Here is an 18,550-nt window from a genome sequence, read left to right on the forward strand (position 1 = left end):
AGCGGAAGGGGTGGGGCAACAGAGGCCGATTGGCGGAGGGAGACGCGGGGGCGGAAGTGCGTAGAAAGTCTCTTGTTCCCGCCCCCTCCTCCGGCCTTTCCTCGGTCCTATAGAGGCAAAGGCAGAAGCTAGAGTGACCCCAGCGAGGCTTTTAAGGGGTAGGTGGCATAGAGAGCTAGAGACCTTGTCAAGGAGCGCTTAGGGTTTGCTTTTTTTGTGTTGTATTATTTTCTTTTTTTAATGTATAATGTATTTTTAAAAGTCAGTTAATTAATATATAATGTATTATGGTTTCAAAGGTCAGTGATTCATCAGTTGTATCTAACACCTAATGCTCATTAATTACATCACATGCCCCACTTAATGTCTATCACCCAGTTACCCCATTCCCCCCTCCCCTCCAGCAACCCTCAGTTTGTTTCCTATGATTGAGTCTCTTATGGTTTGTCTCCCTCTCTGATTTCATCTTGTTTTTTGCCCCCTCCCTTCTCCTAGGATCCTGTTTTGTTTCTTAGAATTCTGCATATGAGACTATATGATAATTGTCTTTCTCTGATCATTTCACTTAGCATAATACCCTCTAGTCCCATCCACGTCATTCCAAATGGCAAGATTTCATTTTTTTTTTTGATGGCCGAGTAGTATTCCATTGTATATATATATACCACATCTTCTTTATCCATTCATCTGTCAGTGGACATCTGGGCTCTTTTCATAGTTTGGCTATTGTGGACATTGCTGCTATAAACATTGGAGTGTAGATGCCCCTTTGGATTACTACATTTGCATCTTTGGGGTAGATACCCAGTAGTGCAATTGCTGGGTCATAGGGTAGCTCTATTTTCAACTTTTTAAAGAAAGATTTTATTTATTAGAGAGAGACAGAGCATGGGGAGAGATGGGCAGAAGGAGAGGGAGAAGCAGTCTCCCTGGGGAGCCTGATGCAGGGTGGGGTGGCTCAATCCTGCAACTCTGGGATCATGACCTGAACTGAAGGCAGACGCTTAACCAACTGAGCTACACAGGCACCCCTATTTTCAACTTCCTGAGGAACCTTCATACTGTTTTCCAGAGTGGCTGCATCAACTTGCATTCCCACCAACAGTGTAAGAGGGTTCCCCTTTCTCTGCATCCTTGCCAACATCTGTGGTTTCCTGACTTAATTGTAGCCATTCGCACCAGTGTAAGGTGGTATCTCATTGTGGTTTTGATTTGTATTTGATTAGGGTTTATTTGTAATGTTAGGAAATTTTCATTTAGTGCTGAAGCACTTTTACCTATGTTGTGTGATTTAATTTTTTGCAATACTTTGTGAAATAAATAGTATTCCCATTTGTGGAAGCAGGAAGAATAAGAAACTTGCCCAGAGGCATACAGCTAGTTCTCCACAGTAGTGTAGGTCTGAGTTTGAATTCAGACCAATTACAGAATACCGTGTTCTTTTTCCTAAAACACTACTTAAATTCTCATGAAATTAATTTTATTATGGAAGTAATATTAATTATAGAATACAGGAAATAAAATAATTCAATATAGAATATGCAACACATGTATGTATCAGGTACTGGTCTCATGAAATTATGTTCTAGTAAGAAGAGGAAAGAAAACAAGTAGGAAGGGGAAGATGTTTAATATATTGATAGTGTCACATAGAAAATAGAGTTATGCTACAGAGAGTGACTGGGTCACTAATTTATAGTAGTCTGAGAAAGCTTCTCTAAGAAAATGAAATTTGACTTCTGAATGACAAAGTCTTTCTGTGAAGATTATTCCAGGCAGGATAAACAATCCAAATACCTAAGTCAAAACAAGGAGAAGTGCTTCAGGGTCTGAAAGAAGGCAGTGTGTCTGGAGCTTCGTGCTTGAGGGGAAGAAATGAAGAGATGGGGCAGATCAAGCAGGAATTTCTAATGTAGGGATAAGGAGACTGGTTTTGTTTTGTTTTGTTTTCTGAGACAGGAAGTCTGTGGAGAGTTTTAACATGGGAGTGACCTTTACACTGTGGTATGGAGAATGGATTGTAGGTCGATAGCAATAGTGAACGTTTACTAAGCACTTATATGGTAGGCACTGTTTTATAAGTTTAACATGTATTAGCTCATTTAATCCTCCTAACAGGTACTTGGTATAGGTACTGTTATTAGCCCCTGCTTGGCAAATTGTATACCAAGGTCACATACTTACCTAATGGCAGAACTGGAATTCTGTGCTACAGAACCTAATTCTAAAGCCTTACCTGCTACTCTGTGCTTACTATTCCTGGACAAGATTAGAAGCATGAAGACAGGTTAGGACATTATTGCCTTATTTACCCAGAGCAAATCATTCCTGATTTTTGAAGTTTCTTTACAGTCTTTTTTTTTTTTTAAGATTTTTAAAATTTATTTATTTGACAGAGAGACAGCCAGCGAGAGAGGGAACACAAGCAGGGGGAGTGGGAGAGGAAGAAGCAGGCTCCCAGCAAAGGAGCCTGATGCGGGGCACGATCCCAGAACGCTGGGATCACGCCCTGAGCCGAAGGCAGATGCTTAACGACTGAGCCACCCAGGCGCCCCATCTTTACAGTCCTTTTTTTAAACAAAATTGGAACCAAACAGTACATATTGTAGTCTGACTACTTCGTGTAAGGATGTATTCTTTTTCCCGATATCTTAATTTTTCCAGAATGTTGTTTTAATGACCTTAAACAGTTCAATCATGGCCATGTGACTTAACATACTTAATTCCTTACTGATGAGTGTAACAGGGTTTAGACAGAGCAAAAAGAAATCTCTCAACCCATTTTAAGAAAAAAATATACTAGAGGCCATTGGGTATAAAATCGTAGGAAGCAACTATACAGGAGATCAACAATTAAACAGAAGACTTGAACAATACTATATATATATATTAGACCTAACATATCTCTAGAATATACCATCCAACAACAGCCCCAGAATACACATTCTTCTCAGATGCATATGAAGCATTTTCTAGGATAGTACTACATGTTAGGCCATAAAACAATCTTCAATAAATTTGAAAGGATTAAAATCATAGACAGTATGTTCTCCAAACATACTGGAATGAAATTAGAAATCCGTAAGTAAGGGAAATTCGGGATTTTCACATCTTATGAAAATTAAAAAACATGCCTTTAGTAGTCAGTGGGTCAAAGAAAAAATCACAAGAGAACTTTGAAAATACATTAGGATGAATGAAAATGAAAACTCAATATACCAAAACTTATTGGATACAGCAAAAGCTGTAGGTGGAAATTTATAGCTATAAATATCTATATTTTATTTTATTTTTAAAGATTTTATTTATTTGTCAGAGGGCGCACAAGCAGGGGAAGTGGCACGCAGAGAGAGAAGCAGGCTCCCCACTAAGCAGGGAGCCTGATGCAGGGCTTGATGCCAGGATCCTTGAATCATGACCTGAGGCAAAAGCAGACTTTTAACCAACTGAGCTGCCCAAGCATCCCTAAATGCCTTTATTTTGAAAAGAAGAAAGATCTCAAGTCAATAATCTAACCTTCCACCATAATAAAAGAAGAGCAAACTAAAGCAAGCAAAGTAAGTAATAAAGCTTGGAGAGGAAATAAATGAAGTAGAGAATAGAAAAAACAATGGAGAAGAAGTCACAAACCCAAAAATTGGCTCTTTGAAATTACTAAAATCAGGAAAGGAAGAAAGGGACAAGTTACAGGTCTTACAGATATAGGGAGGATAATTAGGGAATATTACAAACAATTGCATGCCGACAAATTAGATAACCTAGATGAAATGGACTAATTTCTGTGAAGACACAAACTACTGAAACTGACTCAAGAATAAATAGAAAATCTGACTAAATGTTTAACAAAAGATTGAATTTATAATTTAAAAACTTTCCACAAAGAAAAGCTCAGGCAAAGATGGCTTTACTGGTGAATTCTACCAAACACTTAAAAAAGAATTAGCATGAACCATTCACAAACTCTTCCCCCAAAATAGGAGGGGACACTTTCTGATTCATTCCACAAAGAATTACCCTGATACCAAAACTAGAGAAAGACAAGAAAACCACAGACCAACATCCCATATGAATATAAATGCAAAAAACCTCAACAAAATAGCAAAATGAATTGACGAACATATAAAAAAAAATCATACACCATGAATGAGTGAGAACTACCACAGGAATGAAAAATTGGCTTACCATATGAAGATAAAAAAATGCAATACACCATATTAATAAAGGGAAAAAAAATCACATGATCATCTCAATAGATGCAGAAAAAGCATTTGACAAATCCAACACCCCTATTTAAAAAAAGCAACACACACTCAACAAAGTAGGAATAAAACCAAGGAAATGGGTTGTTAAATAATTAACCCTTTTAGTTTGGAGATACACTATTTCGTAATTAGATCTAGATCTTTGTGTAAAATCATTAGACTTTTTATTTTAAAAAATATTTTTGGGGCACCTGGGTGGCTCAGTCGGTTAAGCATCTGCCTTTGGCTCAGGTCATGATCTTGGGGTCCTGGGATTGAGCCCCATGTCCGGCTCCCTGCCCAGGAGGGAGTCTGCTTCTCCCTCTCCCTCTCCCCCCTGCTCGTGCTTTAATAAAATCTTTAAAAAAAAAATTTTTTTTTTAAAGAAAATATTTTTGCCATTAAGCTGTTTATTCTCCTTCCAGGTGCTTTTGCTGTTATCTGTATTAGAAAGTCTTGTTCTGTTTTGTTTTTATTGTACTATTTCGATTTAATGTTTAAGGGAACATTCCAAAGAAAACAGATATAAGTATAAACCTGATAAACTTTCAATTCAATCCAAGCCAGCTCTAAGGCCTAACAATTCGAAGTTCCATTAGACTGGCAATCAATTGTTGAAAAGTGATTGGTCAAACTTTACTTTGGTTACCCTGGGCCTCCATGAGGACATTCCCTGTCTTGTCCATTTATCATTTTGATTAGTCCATATTCTGGGGGTCAGTGATTGTTTGTTTGAGTGTAATGGCATTTCACCTCCCTGACAGCTTATAAAAAAAATTTTTTTTTTACTTTTTTATTTTTTCGCAATCCGATGTATCCAGACGTGGTCTTTGTTGTATTTATTCTGCTTGGGGTTCACAGAACTTTTTAGATCTGTAAGTTATGTTTTTCAACAATTTGAGGCAAACTTTAGGCATCACTGCATCAAATGTTTCTCTCTTCCTCTCCTCTCCTTTCCGACTTCAAACCAGAGGTAAATTACATTGATACTGTCCCACAGACATCAAACCTTTGCTATTTCTTTTTTTTCTTTCTCTCTCTGCTTGAGTTTGATAATTGTATCAGCTCGTCTTACAGCTGTCTTTCCTCTGAGGTGTCCAGTTCACTGTGAAGCCTATCCAGTGAAATTTATTTCAGATACTGTGTTTCATTTCAGATTTTTTTTTATTACCAGACTTTCCATTTGGTTTATAGTATCTATTTCTCCACCAAAAATCCTTATCTGTTCATTCATCTTTTTTTCCTATTAATTCTTTAACAAGTTTTAAAGCTGATTTAAAATAATTTTGTTAATTCCAACCTGTGAGTCATCTCTGCATTTGCTTCCACATATTTTCTATTGATTATGGATATAAATTTTCATTGTATGCTTAGTAATTTTTTTATTGTGTACTGGATTTTGTGGATGTGTTGTGAAAACTCTGGATTCTATTTTCTTCTAAAAAGTGTGTTTTCTTCTGGCCAGCTGTTAATTAAAATGGATAATCTCGATGCTGTGAAAATTTGATTCTAAGCTTTGTTACAGTGAGTTTATCCTTTTGCCCATAGTCCTAACTAAATAAAGGATGGCCCTTAGGTCTAGGATGTTGTCCTTCCTCCTTATTATGGTCCTTTTCGGGTTTCAGTGGAAAACTCAAAGTATTTACTAAACCCCTTTTAGTGGAATTTAAATTTCAAACTCTGTATTCCCCTGGCAGCTACTACCTCTCTACAGTTCGTTAGATATCAACTACTGCTTTCTGGTAGGTTCTTTTGAATATTACACTCTACAGGTACAATTTTGGAGTCCACCAAGGATTTGAAAGAAATTTGTAGGCATATCCTGGGGCTTATATCTCTGAAACTCTTAAGATTTCCCTCCTAATTTCCAGCTGTTCTACAAGCCCCAAATGACTGCTCAGCCCAGAAAGACTGTTACATTCTGCCTGAAGTCTATTTCTAAGCACATTGCACCAACTGGAAATTTCCCTTGGGGTAAAAGCTAGTTAATGTGGATCTCTTCTAGTACATGATTTTGTACACTTTCTGCATGTTTTTGGTTCTTCTCTAGAATCTAATCTTTGCTTTTTATAATTTGTTCAGTTTATAATTATTGGCAAGAGTTAGTCCAATAAAGCTACTCCTTCACTGCTAGACTGCAACCTCTGAAACCTCAAAAAGTTTCAAATAAAAAAATTAAAGGCAAATAAAATTTATCATTTATTTCCAATCCATTAGGATAAAAACCCACTTTATGCAGCTGAATCTTTTAATTCATTTTTTTTCTGAAGAAAAATACAAAAGACCAGATTAAAATTTGAGACAAGCATTTCAAGGAAAATCCTTTAACTCAAGAGTCCAAAACCAAACTCTAAATGGTTCATTCTACCAAAAGAATTAGTTTTTGTACAAAATATAAAGAATTTTCCCCTATAAATAAAGACTGCTGTATATTTACTTAAATTGTAATTCTAGTATCTGCTTTTCCTCTGCTTCTTCCTAAGCACAAAGCATAGTCAGAAATCTACTAACCTCAATGGGCAGACTGTCTTAGAATAAACTTTTACTGTTAAGATACCTGGGAAAGATAGTACTGACTTTCCTTGGCTCAAAGTCTGGTACATCAGTAAGTTTTAATATAGTTTACAAAACACTGCCATATTAACATGAGCACACTAACCTTTCATGTTTAAACATTACCACTTAAGAAGTTAATGACAGAGAGCTTGATGCAGAATCCAAAAGGTCACAGCCTAAATCTAATATTAATTCAGAGAGCCTCAGCAACTTCTATCATTATTGAAAAAGACCAGACCAGTCCCTTTCACCTCCTGTTGTATCACTGTCCTATTTTCACGGTCATTCTATGAGAAGAAAACGCCAGCTTAAACTAAAAATAAAATAAATTAAAATAAAAAGTAAGTAATAGAAAATAGTTCTCTAGCACTAAGCTCAACTTCAGACTTTGATCAGGGAAGTTAAATAACTTCTATACTGTATGGAAGATTATTCATACAGTAATATAATTCTGACTCAGTGTTAATGACAACATTAGCTTGATGTTTCTATCTTTTAACACCTGAAATCTTTGTTATCTAAAAACTATTCCAATAAAAAGTGAGCTACATTACTGCAGACAGAATCATGATAAATTTAAAGATTATATTTTAAAAGTTGAGCATGAAGCATAGACCTTTAATACGACTGACCAGTTATTCAAGTATCAACAGTGTTAATCCTTTTCTAAATGAAAATACAAAGTGAAATTTTATGAGCTTTATTGAAATTCATGTTTTAACTTTGGATATTCCCAATTCTTGTCATCATGTATACTGCATCCTCTTTCATTATCAATAATTTATAATTGATGCTTTAATGTTTGAGACCTTAAAAAGATACAACATATGACTGAAAATGGGCATCATTCTGGCTTAAAAAAATTTTTTTTTCAATTCATCTCAACCCTCAGTTCTGTTATCCAGGGAGTTCTAAGGTCATGATTAGAGGAGACATTTAAGTTACAGCTACAAATAGCACATTATCTCAAGAAACCATACATCTTCTATATGTAGGTAAATTTTTAACAGGAACAAGAGCAAAATTAAGAAGAATGTATGTCTTCATTATAAAATTCTTATCTAGATGGGGCAAGCTTTGAATTTTAATGTTTTCTCTCAAAACCACATTTTTCCTAAATGAAAAAAATCTTTGTTACTACTATAAAATTATTCTTTCCGCCCATGACATTTTACATAAAAGCACCAAAGAAAATTTCTGTAAACAAACTTTTAACCAGTAAACTAAGGGCAAATATCCATTTGCCTTTATTACAATATTTAAAAAGCCATGATATGAGTCTCTATTTCCTACAATGACAGTTTTATAATAAAATCCAAGCATACTTATACAAACGAGAAACGGAATCACTGTACAGTTTTGGGGAACAAAAGACAGATTAACAGACTAACTTTTTAGTTAACAAAGTGAGCACAAGAAACCTATAAAATGTATGCAATGTATAAAAATTCAGTAATTTTTTAAAGTTTCATTGAAGGGATTAATAATTATTAAGAATAAAAGATGGTAGATCCACTGGCTTTTAATTATCCTGTAAACAGTAAGAAAGCAATAAGCAATAAATTAGAAATGTCTTAGCTCTCAGTTCTTCCCTTCTCTCACACAGGAACCACTTTTACAGCAGTTAAAATTGGCCTTCTTAAATATTAGAATAATTCTAGCAGAAAATAAACTCCATTAGGAATAAATTAACAGTCTACAATAGATTTCTGACAAATATATTAGGAAAAATTACTGCAGATCACATGAGGATTGATCTAGATGTTGTAATGACAGAGTGACTCAAACCTTCTAACCGTCTCTTTTTCTATTTTACTACATTTGCTTTGTTGCTGTCAACAAATTGCTTTCTAAATTGGTAACAAGGAAACAGAAAAATGAGAAGTGAAATGCAATGTTTAATGTGTAGATTTATGAAAAAGGAAAAACTTTCAAAATACTTTTTCCTATTACTGTTACATAGGAAAAAGTTTCATTTGGCACACTGGACTTGTAAAAGAAAAGAAAAGAAAAAAAGAAACTTAAGAGTGTTTGGCATTCTAATCATCTGTGGTAAAGACAACAGTAGGAAAGGAAAATAGAAAAAGTTACTACTTTAAGAAAAGACATCAGAAGACAAACAACCAAAGGCGCTTGTGTCTTCTACCATTCACTGTCTCTGAAATACTTTCATCTGCAACACAATATACAAATTATTATTTACATTATGATTATATTGGTAAAGAAGACCAGAATCAGTTTTTGTTGTGCTCTAACTTACAGTGCCCATCGGGATAACCATGAACAGGCCTTCAACAAAATACTCCATTTGCATTGTATATTTTATTTAAATTTTGTTTTGTGGTGCATCTGCTGGGGTGCACAAATAATTGTAAGACTCTGAAAAGTCCTGTAAACTTAGGCTCAATTTCTGTAGCTGATAACTATTCAATGAAGATGGTGTGTTTCTCTTTTTGAAAGCAAATGTTCTGCAGGCTTACAAAGGTCTTTCCTTAAACAGTGGTATCGCCAAAGTCCTTGTTCCAACGTATGTATGCTTCTAAGGTTTGAGGGCTCACGCTGCGTTTTATCTTTTTCAAGGATTCAGTGAAGTCAGATAATCGAATATTTCTCATCTAGATTTAAAAAAAAAACACATGACAATACAAATGATGAACACATATACAGTAGTTAACCCAAAGATGGATTACAGTAATGATGCTGTTGCTTATTATTGTTACAAATATATATACATGTATTCTTAGAAAATCATGCCAATCATCTTATTTTACATATCATTATATGTTAGGCAAATTTGCTATATAAGAAATCTTACCAAAATGCTATACTAATATACTTTTATTGTATGTGCTTAATTTCATAAGTATTAAAATTTTAAATCACAATATTTTCCCATTTTAAAAACAGAAAACACTCATTATAGAAGATTTGATAAAATACAGACAAGCAGAAAAAAGAATCACTATTCCATCACTCAAAATTCTCAAGTCTCACTCACCATAAGCATACTCTAGCTAAATTCATGCTGGATTTATTAGAAAGGAAGATAGTTTACAAGAAGCACATGAGACTTTTAAGGAAATAATGCTTTTTACAACATGTAGGATGCTTGTATCTGAAATTTTCTAATATTAATATTACTTATAATGCATTTTATATTAATCTGGTCTCATTTTCTGACCTTTTAAAAAGATTTTGGGAGACAGAGAGAGAGCACAAGCTGGGGGAGGTACAGAGGGAGAGGGAGAATCAGGCTCCCTGCTGAGCAGCGAGCTGCATGTGGGGCTCAATTCCAAGAGCCTGAGATCAATGACCAGAGCTGAAGGCAGATGCTTAACCGACTGAGCCAACCAGCTCCCCCTCACTTTCTGACCTTTTTAACTGGCTATAAGAAATGTAGAATAAAACAATGCTGAGTCCACATTTATATAATCACCTGAAGATTTTTAAAACTCAAAAGGAGGGGCACCTGGGTGGCACAGCGGTTAAGCGTCTGCCTTCGGCTCAGGGCGTGATCCCGGCGTTATGGGATCGAGCCCCACATCAGGCTCCTCCGCTATGAGCCTGCTTCTTCCTCTCCCACTCCCCCTGCTTGTGTTCCCTCTCTCGCTGGCTGTCTCTATCTCTGTCGAATAAATTAAATAAATAAATAAATAAATAAATAAATAAATAAATAAATAAAACTCAAAAGGAGCTTGGCACAAAATGAACAGTTTAAAAAACTGCCACTAATATATACATGTTCATTTTGCCCAAAAATAAGTTAAAGGAGAAATGAGACAAAACATCACCTGATATTCATATATATTCTTCTTTTTATTACTCTTATAAAACCCAATCTATTTCACACCCTCTGATATCTTGATGAGCACAGATTGAGAAAACCACCCACACTTGTATCTTGTAGCCTAATCTTAGTCAAAAAGGAAAAGGATATATTGTTACCACATAATCAGCATATGAGCCTTACAAGTTTTTTTATTTAACTTGTAAAACACATACTGGCTCTTCCTAAAGCCCAAAGAGTAGAAGGATGATGAATGTAATGTATTACCTATGATATTCTTGAATAAATTTTATTATAGAAATTAAGGTCTTAAAAGTTTTGATGAAATTCCAATTGAACTGTATAGAATGGTATACATAAATATATGAATTTATATGATACTTTGAAGTTAGTAAGAGATGAATGTATACAACAGGAAAAAGCCAACTGGTAGCTCATTTGAGAAAGAGAAAAGTGGCAAAGATCTTATCAAAACAAACTAATGAAATAACAAAGTTAAGGTGGATACAAACTGCGTTCTTTCTTTTCTTTCTTTCTTTCTTTCTTTCTTTCTTTCTTTCTTTCTTTCTTTCTTTCTTTCAAGATTTTATTTATTTATTTGACAGAGATAGAGACAGCCAGCGAGAGAGGGAACACAAGCAGGGGGGAGTGGGAGAGGAAGAAGCAGGCTCCCAGTGGAGGAGCCTGATGTGGGGCTTGATCCCAGAACACAGGATCACGCCCTGAGTCGAAGGCAGACACTTTAACGACTGAGCCACCCAGGCGCCCCTATTTTTTATTTATTTTTAAACAGGCTCCATGACCAACGTGGGGTTTGAAATCACGACCCCGAGATTAAGAGTCACAAGTTCTACTGACTGAGCCAGCCAGGCACCCCAAACTTTGTGCTTTAAAAACAAAGTACAGTATACCCTGAATTTATAGCAACAATTTTTAGCACTACCTTTTAAAAACATGGAATTCCAATACAATTATTTGAGTTTCTATTCTCATATAATATTCTTTATATTCCTTTATATTCTATAGAAGTCAAATTGGGTTTATCTCACCTAAACGTGTGTATATACCAGTGCCTGACAATACACTTAGTTATTAAAGTTGTACTGAATAATGACTAAAAAAGAATTCTAGTATACAATTTTAGAAACCAAACTACTTGTGTTTTCCTCTCTTACAAATGTGACTGATAAAATAGATTTCCTTAATCTCTATAATAAAATGCCATTATTATTTATGTATTTTAAAATTTTCTATGGACACTTACATAGTATCCACTATTGCCAGACTGGTTTAAGCATTTTATAAATATTAATGCATAAGTCCAGGACTAACAGCTAAAAGTACTACCATTTATTAATACTAAAACCATTAGATTAAAAATAAATAAACTGGATAAAAGTATACAGTAGAACCAAAACTTGTAACAATGTAACCTAATACATAATTAGTAGGATGGTCACAAATGGTACCAGTAATGTTATTTCTTGTAATTCATTCAATAGTTTTATTAAATTTTAATTTTAGTGTTCTTCTCTAAAATTCAGTCTAAAATAAGGTTCTAGCTATATGCAAAAGAATGAAACTTGACCACTCTCTCACACCATACACAAAGATAAACTCTAAATGGATGAAAGACCGTGATGTGAGACAGGAATCCACCAAAATCCTAGAGGAGAGCATAGGCAGCAACCTCTACGACATCAGCCAAAGCAACCTTTTTCATGACACATCTCCAAAGGCAAGAGAAACAAAAGATAAAATGAACTTGTGGGACCTCATCAAGATAAAAAGCTTCTACACAGCCAAGGAAACAGTCAAAAAAACTAGGAGGCAGACCACGGAATGGGAGAATATATTTGCAAATGATGCTACAGATAAAAGACTGGTATCCAAGATCTACAAAGAACTTCTCAAACTCAATACACGAGAAACAAATAAACAAATCATAAAATGGGCAGAAGATATGAACAGACACTTTTCCAATGATGACATACAAATGGCTAACAGACACATGAAAAAATGTTCAAAATCATTAGCCATCAGGGAAATTCAAATCAAAACCACACTAAGATACCACCTTACGCCAGTTAGAATGGCAAAAATAGACAAGGCAAGAAACAATTGTTGGAGAGGATGTGGAGAAAGGGGGTCCCTCCTACATTGTTGGTGGGAATGCAAGTTGGTACAGCCACTCTGGAAAACAGTGTGGAGGTCCCTTAAAAAGTTAAAAATTGAGCTACCCTATGATCCAGCCATTGCACTACTGGGTATTTACCCCAAAGATACAGATGTAGTGGAGAAGGGCCATATGCACCCCATTGTTCATAGCAGCAATGTCCACAATAACTAAATCATGGAAGGAGCCGAGATGCCCTTCAACAGATGACTGGATTAAGAAGTTGTGGTCCAGGGGCGCCTGGGTGGCACAGCGGTTAAGCGTCTGCCTTCGGCTCAGGGCGTGATCCTGGCGTTCTGGGATCGAGTCCCACATCAGGCTCCTCCGCTATGAGCCTGCTTCTTCCTCTCCTACTCCCCCTGCTTGTGTTCCCTCTCTCGCTGGCTGTCTCTATCTCTGTCGAATAAATGAATAAAATCTTAAAAAAAAAAAAAGTTGTGGTCCATATATACAATGGAATATTATTCAGCTATCAAAAAGAACGATTTCTCAACATTTGCTGCAAGATGGACAGCACTGGAGGAGATAATGCTAAGTGAAATAAGTCAAGCAGAGAAAGACAATTATCATATGGTTTAACTCATGTATGGAACATAAGAAGTAGGAAGATCGGTAGGAGAAGAAAAAGAAAGGGGGGGTAATCAGAAGGGGGAATGAAGCATGAGAGACTGTGGACTCTGAGAAACAAACTGAGGGCTTCGGAGGGGAGGGGGGGTGGGGGAATGGGATAGGCTGGTGATGGGTAGTAAGGAGGGCACGTATTGCATGGTGCACTGGGTGTTATACGCAACTAATGAATCATGGAACTTTACATCAAAAATCAGGGATGTACTGTATGGTGACTAACATAATATAATAAAAAAATATTTTAAAAAATAAATAAAATAAGGTTCTTATATATTTTAAAAATAGTGGATAAAATTATGTTTTAGGTGTGGGATTAAAATTCAAGTAGATATTATACTGAACTATTGAAATAAATGTACTCTATCAGAATGAATTAATGGTATTTTAAAAATATGTATATTTTTCAGGCTCCTGTCATTGCAGTAGGCTAATTTAACACCAGTACTAATAAAAAAGTAGTATAAGTTTCTAATTCCAAACATTATTCCCCATTAAAATGAACCAGGGTTCTTGGGGTGCCTTGCTGGCTCAGTTGGTAGAGTGTGCAACTCTTAAACTCAGGGTTGTGAGCTGGAGCCCCATGATGGGTGTAGAAATCACTTAAAAATAAAATCTTAAAAAAAATGAAGCAGGGTTCCTGTAGAGTTGCTGATTCCAGGTGTTGGGATTAATTGTCTTGTTCCCAGAATGCAAGAACGCTTCTCCAAGTTCTAAAGTAATGTTGAAAGGGCACACCTTACTGTAAAAAAACAGATTTCAGTGGCCAAATGTAACCCTTGAAACATTAAAAAAGTTGTAATTGATTTACAGATGTGTTGGGCATCTTCTGACATGTCTTGTAATGATTCCTACCCTTTGAATGTGGACTGGACGTTAAGAACGGAATACTCCAAAAGTGATGGGATGTCACTTTCAGGATTAAGTGATAAAGACTTTGACTTCCATCTTGCTGGTACTTTCTCTTCTTCCTGGCTTGCTTGCTTTGATGAAGTAAGTACTATGTTGGAGAGGCCGATGTGGAAAAAAACTGAAGGAGGCCTTCAGCCAATGGTTCAAGAAAACTGAGGCTCTCACCTCAATAACCCATGAGAAAGTGAATCTGGCAAAGAACCACGTGAGTGAGTGAGGAAGCAGATCTGCTGTAGTTGAGCCTTGTAATGACTACAGCCCCGACCAACATCTTGATTACAGCTCCATAAGAGACCTCAGCCAACACCCTGACTGCAGCCCTCTAAGAGAGGTCAAAGCAGAGGACTCAGCTAAGCTATGCCCATATTCCCAACTCCATGAAAACGTAAGATAATAAATGTGGTCATTTTAAGCTAAGTTTTTGAGCAATTTGTTATATGGCAATACATACCTATTGCAACAGAACTATCTTGTTTTGAAGTCATGAGTTACTAAAAAAAGAAAATAGACTCAAAATTTCTTTATTCTTCGAATAAAACAGGAACTATATTTAGGTTAACTTTGTCCAGTGAAGAAAAATGTTGCTCAGAGCTCCTGGGTTGCTCATTCAGTTAAGTGTCAGACTCAGTTTCAGCTCAGGTCATGATCTCATGGGTCATGAAATCAAGTCCCATGTCAGGCTCCCCAAGTCAGCTTGAAGATTCTGTCCCTCCACTCCTCCCCCCACTTGTGCGCTCTCTCTCCTTCTCTAATAAATAAATAAGTCTTTTACAAAAATGTTGCTCAAATTTGATTGTATGTATATTCTCAGGATGGGCAAAATATACACAAAGGTTAACAGAGCCACTATCAGTAGAAAACTGGTCTCTTTTCTCATGCAATAATGGACAGATTTGTAAGACTTTCTATGCCCTAAGCAGCCACCCACTTGCTTTCATAAAATCATAAGATATTAATCAAAGTGTATCAAACTATTTCATTTATAGGTACAAGTGGACTTCCCAATGGGCTTTCATAGGAAATGCTATGGCCTTAGAGCCTAGGACAGAGAGAATACTTGCAGATGAGGAGGTGAGTGGATTTTGCCTGTTAAGTCATTTGAGAATTTGTAGACTGCTTCTTACTGAAATTTATTTGCCAGTTGGTGGTTTTAGCTCATTACTGCCTTAATTACTTCCTTTATTCCACATGGTCTTTCCAAGGGACAAACTACAGAGCTCTAAATTGTCACAGAGTCGGCCTCTTTTTCAGTCTGAATTTAGGGGACCAAAGTATAGGCAGTATCCAGTTTACCTGTCCTGGGTCCAAGGCAGGGACTGGTGTGTGGAGAAGAAATAATTCATGCATGATGCTTACTTTTTAGGTAGAAAGGTACTATCAGGTTTATGCTTTAAGAAAATTTAAAAAATATATTTATGGGATATTGTTAAGAAATTAAACTTCTAAAAACTCAGAAGACACTCTGGGAACACAAACTGTATAGTAATACTTATATTTTAAAAAAGAATTTTAAAAATGTGGAATTAAAATTATGAATCAGATAAAAGGGACTTGAAACTTATACTTTAAATGTGCATTTTTAGGGTAATAGCAGCTAAATGCCAAAGAAGCTATGTGGAATTCTCTATTCCCAAGCTTCATTCATATCAAACACACTCTAGGTAAACTAGAGATGGCAGGGTGGTTGCAATAAGTGTGAGGGTATTCTTAGTAATGCAGCTGATTAACTACCACACACAAAACACCTGAAAACAACTAAGTTTACTTAGAAGCTTGAAGAAAAAAGACTGTCAAAAGGTACTCAGATACATTCATTCTATATGTAGAGTTCACTGTCTCCTCAATAGCTGTTGAAACCTGGGCAGTAAAAAATATCTCTGACATATAAGTTATAAATATAAGACTGATTTTAAATGTTTGCTTACATAGTTATTACAATCATTCTGCATGTCCAGCTTTATATTCTGCAGGCAATCTTTTTCAAAAGCAATGCCTTAGCATCTCATAAGAGGGCCCCCCATATTAAGAAAATGTAATGAATTACATTACAATGGTATTGCTTTTACAAGTACAAAGACAAATGCTGAAAATCTTACAAAATAGAATATCAAGGGATTAACTTGTTACAAAGAGTAAAATTCTCAAGTTTTCTATAATTTTCTTCTCTTTAATATTTATATAATATGATTTGATAGAAAATGACAATGACTATGTACGATATTTTTGTCAATTACCATTGTCAAGAACACCATTAAGAGATTATAATTTGATATGCCCCTATATTTTGAAATGAAGCAAAGTTAACTTTTTCTAGCTTCTAATCACATCAGCTACAAAAATCCAGACAAAAGATATGTCTTACAATATAGAGAACCAGAGCAAAGAAAAGATAATTATAAAATAATATACCTCACTGGCAGACATATTCTTTACTTGTTCTGGTTTCAGTTCTGTAAAATATAAGACAGCCACTTAAAAAAAAAAAAGATTTCTAAGTTTAAATTGCTAAAGAGCAAAACTAAGTACAATGATCTAAAAGTACACGTTCAATATAAATTATTTCCATTAAAAGGAAGATACACATTAAGAGCAAAATTTATAAATGCTTAGAATAACAGTCCTTCTTAGGAGTAACTGGGAGTCAATTTCTTTGCATATTGCTCAAGAACAATAAATTTTACAAATTTGAGAGTGAACTTAAAAGAATGTAGCTTGTTCTTCACAAAGGTGGTATTTTTTTTTAAACCCAGTAACTTTTATCTGTTTCAGAATAATAGCCAAAATATTCTGAAAAAATACAAATGGTTTATATATTACATACTGGTGGAGTATACTATCTGAGTAAGATTTCATGCCTCTGGCAGCAAGAGTTTGACTAGAATGTTTGCCCAGAATTTAAAAATATATTCTCAAGGTTACACTTATTGTTCTCCAAAGCTGCAACAGTCAGTACAATGTTTCCTTGCAGGAGATGTGTTCTAGAAGTTGCACGTTCTATGTTCTATTTTATCGTCACAGCCAGCAATCTGAGTGCACACCTGAGAGCATTACCCAGCCACTGCTCATGCTGGCTGTGGAAAAGCAGTTGAGAATATCTAATCTCAACTGATATCATAATGGTATTTCAGAATCAGCAAATAACCTTGAATCAAAACAAAGCAATTCCTCAAAAGATAACATATAATAATACAAATAAAAGCTTCTCTTAGACATTTTAATTTCAAGTGATATCAGAATATTGAAAAGAGCCAAAACAGGTAAGAACATTTCCCCTTTATTTTTCTTTTTTGCTTGCTTAAAAATGTTTTCTTTTCTTTTGTGTTTTCTGCTGGTTACCTCCTATCAAGAAGTGAAACATATGGCAGATGGTGATTTATCGTGCTGAGCACTGTTTAATGTACAGAGTTATCTAATCACTATGTTGTACACTTGAAATGAATATAACACTGTATGTTAACTATAATTCGACAATAAAAATTTTTTAATTAAAAAAAAAAGAAGAAGAACTGACACCTGTTGTTTATAATGGATCATAGTCTACTCACCCATAGCTGTCTTTGTATGGTCTGTGAGCTAAGAATGGTTTCACATTTTTGTTTGTGAAAACAGACAAAAATCAAAATAACGTGCAATGGATATGTGGCCTCACTACCCTAAAATATTTATCAGGTCTTTTACTGAAAAGTTTGCTGACTCTAAGTCTAGAAACTACTTTGTACCAAGTTTTCTAGCAGCTTAAATGCTTTCTTACTAAAACTAAAACAAAAACAAAACTTCTCAATAGGGACTTCTTAAACTTCTAAAGCGGTCTAACAAATATGTCTAAATGTTTCAAGCTCTACACATACCTCGGATAGGACCCAGTGCTGCATCTTTTGCCAAAGCTGTTAGATCACTTCCTGAATATCCATCAGTCATTCTAAGAATAGGAAGAAAGAGCAAATTATTTTCATCTTTGCAGATTTAAAATCTCCATGTGAAAAGAGGGTAAAATCTAGTTTTCCTCTGTCATCAAGCAGACAGCTATGCAATTTGATTTTCAGAAAACAGAAAGGCCCACTTGCTGAAAACAAAAACAGTCTATGGCAGGATCCTCCTTAGATAATACCTGAAATTTTCATCATGAGAATCATTCCTTTAGATTAAAGCATACTGTATCTCCAGGAGGCTCCATTAAATTGTACACACATCCCTTGGAAAGGTAAGACCTATAAGCCATTGCTGGCCAAGTGACACATAACCATAATTTTGCTC

General features: G+C 35.3%; 1 protein-coding gene and 1 long non-coding RNA gene across 6 annotated transcripts in view; one reads left to right on the forward strand and one right to left on the reverse strand.

The window, feature by feature from the left end:
- The first annotated feature begins 80 nt into the window (after positions 1-80).
- LOC123799857 (uncharacterized) lies at positions 81-18,151 on the forward strand. 2 transcript variants are annotated; one of them, XR_015725296.1, is made up of 4 exons: positions 81-158; positions 14,198-14,681; positions 15,283-15,367; positions 17,644-18,151. It is a non-coding gene; the product is annotated as an uncharacterized LOC123799857 (long non-coding RNA). The 2 variants fall into 2 exon arrangements; XR_006781735.2 differs by having other exon boundaries at positions 14,198-14,377.
- Positions 7,482-18,550, reverse strand: part of SPAST (spastin) — a 61,262-nt gene continuing 50,193 nt past the window's right edge. For all 4 annotated transcript variants that reach the window (XM_045809124.2, XM_045809122.2, XM_045809123.2 and 1 more), the window contains 3 exons: positions 18,145-18,215; positions 16,706-16,746; positions 7,482-9,412 (listed from right to left, as the gene is read on the reverse strand). In XM_045809124.2, the coding sequence (XP_045665080.2) occupies positions 9,290-9,412; positions 16,706-16,746; positions 18,145-18,215 (235 nt within the window). In that variant the 3' untranslated portion in view covers positions 7,482-9,289. The remainder of the gene's footprint in view (positions 9,413-16,705; positions 16,747-18,144; positions 18,216-18,550) is intronic.

Source organism: Ursus americanus, chromosome 7 (genome assembly GCF_024610735.1).
Source record: "Ursus americanus isolate L20-20 chromosome 7, mUrsAme1.1.p, whole genome shotgun sequence".
Taxonomy (NCBI): domain Eukaryota; kingdom Metazoa; phylum Chordata; class Mammalia; order Carnivora; family Ursidae; genus Ursus; species Ursus americanus.